Consider the following 2,097-nt stretch of genomic DNA (forward strand, 5'->3'; position numbering starts at 1 on the left):
TGACTATAATCACAAAGGAAGAAAATAATCACTCCTAGTTCCTACCAGAAGTAATCAGCCAGAACCCCACCAGTTGGCCATGCATCATAACTCTTTTCTACTTGGTGTGTCCCTCCTTGTTGTCTTCAGGTGCTGACCTTGGCAAGCAATGAGAGAATTCTTCTGAATCCCACAATGAGGCTCCTCTTTGAGATCAGCCACCTGCGCACGGCCACACCAGCAACTGTCTCCAGAGCAGGTACGGCCTAAGAAACGGGGGGAAAAAGCTCAGTTGAAGACAGGTGTCTCTAGCATTACATATGATATCGCTGGCTCTGAAGAAAGCTCCAAATAGGAGCCAAATATCGATCTTCCAAAACTCTGGCTTAATTCACAGTCCTAATGTACATCCACAAGGCTTAGCTCTAAGGCAAGGCCCATGTGATTTTTTTTGAGGAATGTTATGGTAATGGGAAAGGAAATGGCCCCTGAGCTGGACAACTGTCCTCTGTATATAAGTGCCTCAAATTAGACTACTTTTAGGCCAGTTCAAGCCTCCATGTTGGTGGAGATGACCAAGCATTACAATTCTTACTACACCCTAGTGAAAATAACTACTTTATAGCTTAACTTTCCCTAACTGCACTGCCTTGTTTGATCTCTACAATAAAATATCAGACTCCCTTTCAAGGACCTGTGCCGAGGTTGGAGAACACAGGCCAGAAGAACCATCTCTCTTAGTCTGTATTTGTTTCATAGGGCTACCATAACAAATTATTAGAAACTTGGTGGCTTTTAAAACAATAGAAATTTATTCTCTCATAGTTTTCAAAGTCAAATACCCGAAATCCTTCCCTGTACATTCTAGTTTAGGAATTCCTTGGCTTATGGCCCTATGACTCCAACCTCCACCTCCGTCTTCATGTGACCTTCTCCTCGGTGTGTCTTTTGTCTCTGTTTCTTATAAGGACACTTGTAAATGTCTCACTTAGATAATTTAGGGTAATCTCCTCTCAAGATCCTTAAGTTAATTATATCTGCAAAGTCTCTTTTCTCAAATAAGGTCACATAGGGATTAGGTAGGCATATCCTTTTAGGTTCACCATTCAACCCACTATACACTTCTGCACCATGATGACTATTTCTAATCATTCATAGCCTTTCTTTCCTCCTGAGCCTATACTTGGCCTTGGGATCCTTAATACTGCTCTTTATCAGCTAATATCATCAGTTAATTTTCTAAACAGATAAAATAACTCTCTGGGGTGAAAAATATACTGATATCTGTGGAAAATTCACTGACAATATGCCTTATGCTCCCAGGGATCCTGTACATCAACCCAGGAGACCTAGGATGGAACCCTCCAGTTAGCAGCTGGATAGACAAGAGGGAAATCCAGACAGAGAGAGCCAACCTAACCATCCTATTTGACAAGTATCTTCCAATCTGCTTAGACACACTCAGAACCAGGTAGGCCAAGAAATAAGGAAGGTGGCAAGTTAAAGCAGCAATAAAAAGCATGTTGGGTCATAATTTATATCCCAATAATGTTCTTTCTGTCCTGTCCCTAAAGTCAGATGTCTCAAGACCATTCCCCTCCAGGCATGGCAGATGGCAAAGAGGAAAACATAGTAGGGTGGCCATGAAATGCCTACTATAAGTTCAGGCAAGAAGTTAGAAAAGTGAAGAGGAGAAGATTTTAAATACCTTTTGTGAGTGCCACATGAGTGTATTCTAAAGAAGCTGTAAGCTGCAATATCAGAAAACAATTCTGGGTGGTCCTTCAGTTTTCAAGGCATGCAGCCGGCCCTCCTACAAATGATATACAGGCCAGATCAACAGGCTTAGAGGTGAAGATGACACCTGTTAGTGACATATGGGACCCACTTCCTGTTCCTGGCTGTGTCTGTTACAAATATAGTCAAAGAAATGAAGGAAAAGCCCATTAAGTACTCAGTTTTCTCATTACTCATGGAAGTAAGGCCTAGACTATTAGACCACTCGAAAGCATTGTTGTAAGGACTGCAACTAGGTTTAAAACAAGAGCTAACACAAAATACTGCCCCAGAGAAAATGTTTTCAGTGTGTTTTAATTGATGGAACTCCTCTGAGCTGAA

General features: G+C 41.6%; 1 protein-coding gene across 1 annotated transcript in view; it reads left to right on the forward strand.

Annotated features, from left to right (window-relative positions):
* DNAH9 (dynein axonemal heavy chain 9) overlaps positions 1–2,097 on the forward strand; it is a 327,356-nt gene that overhangs the window by 155,218 nt on the left and 170,041 nt on the right. Inside the window, exons 33-35 of the mRNA XM_023529851.1 lie at positions 130–238; positions 1,303–1,450; positions 1,554–1,611. Coding sequence (XP_023385619.1) covers positions 130–238; positions 1,303–1,450; positions 1,554–1,611 — 315 coding nt within the window. The remainder of the gene's footprint in view (positions 1–129; positions 239–1,302; positions 1,451–1,553; positions 1,612–2,097) is intronic.

Source organism: Pteropus vampyrus, unplaced genomic scaffold (assembly GCF_000151845.1).
Source record: "Pteropus vampyrus isolate Shadow unplaced genomic scaffold, Pvam_2.0 Scaffold44, whole genome shotgun sequence".
Classification (NCBI taxonomy): Eukaryota; Metazoa; Chordata; class Mammalia; order Chiroptera; family Pteropodidae; genus Pteropus; species Pteropus vampyrus.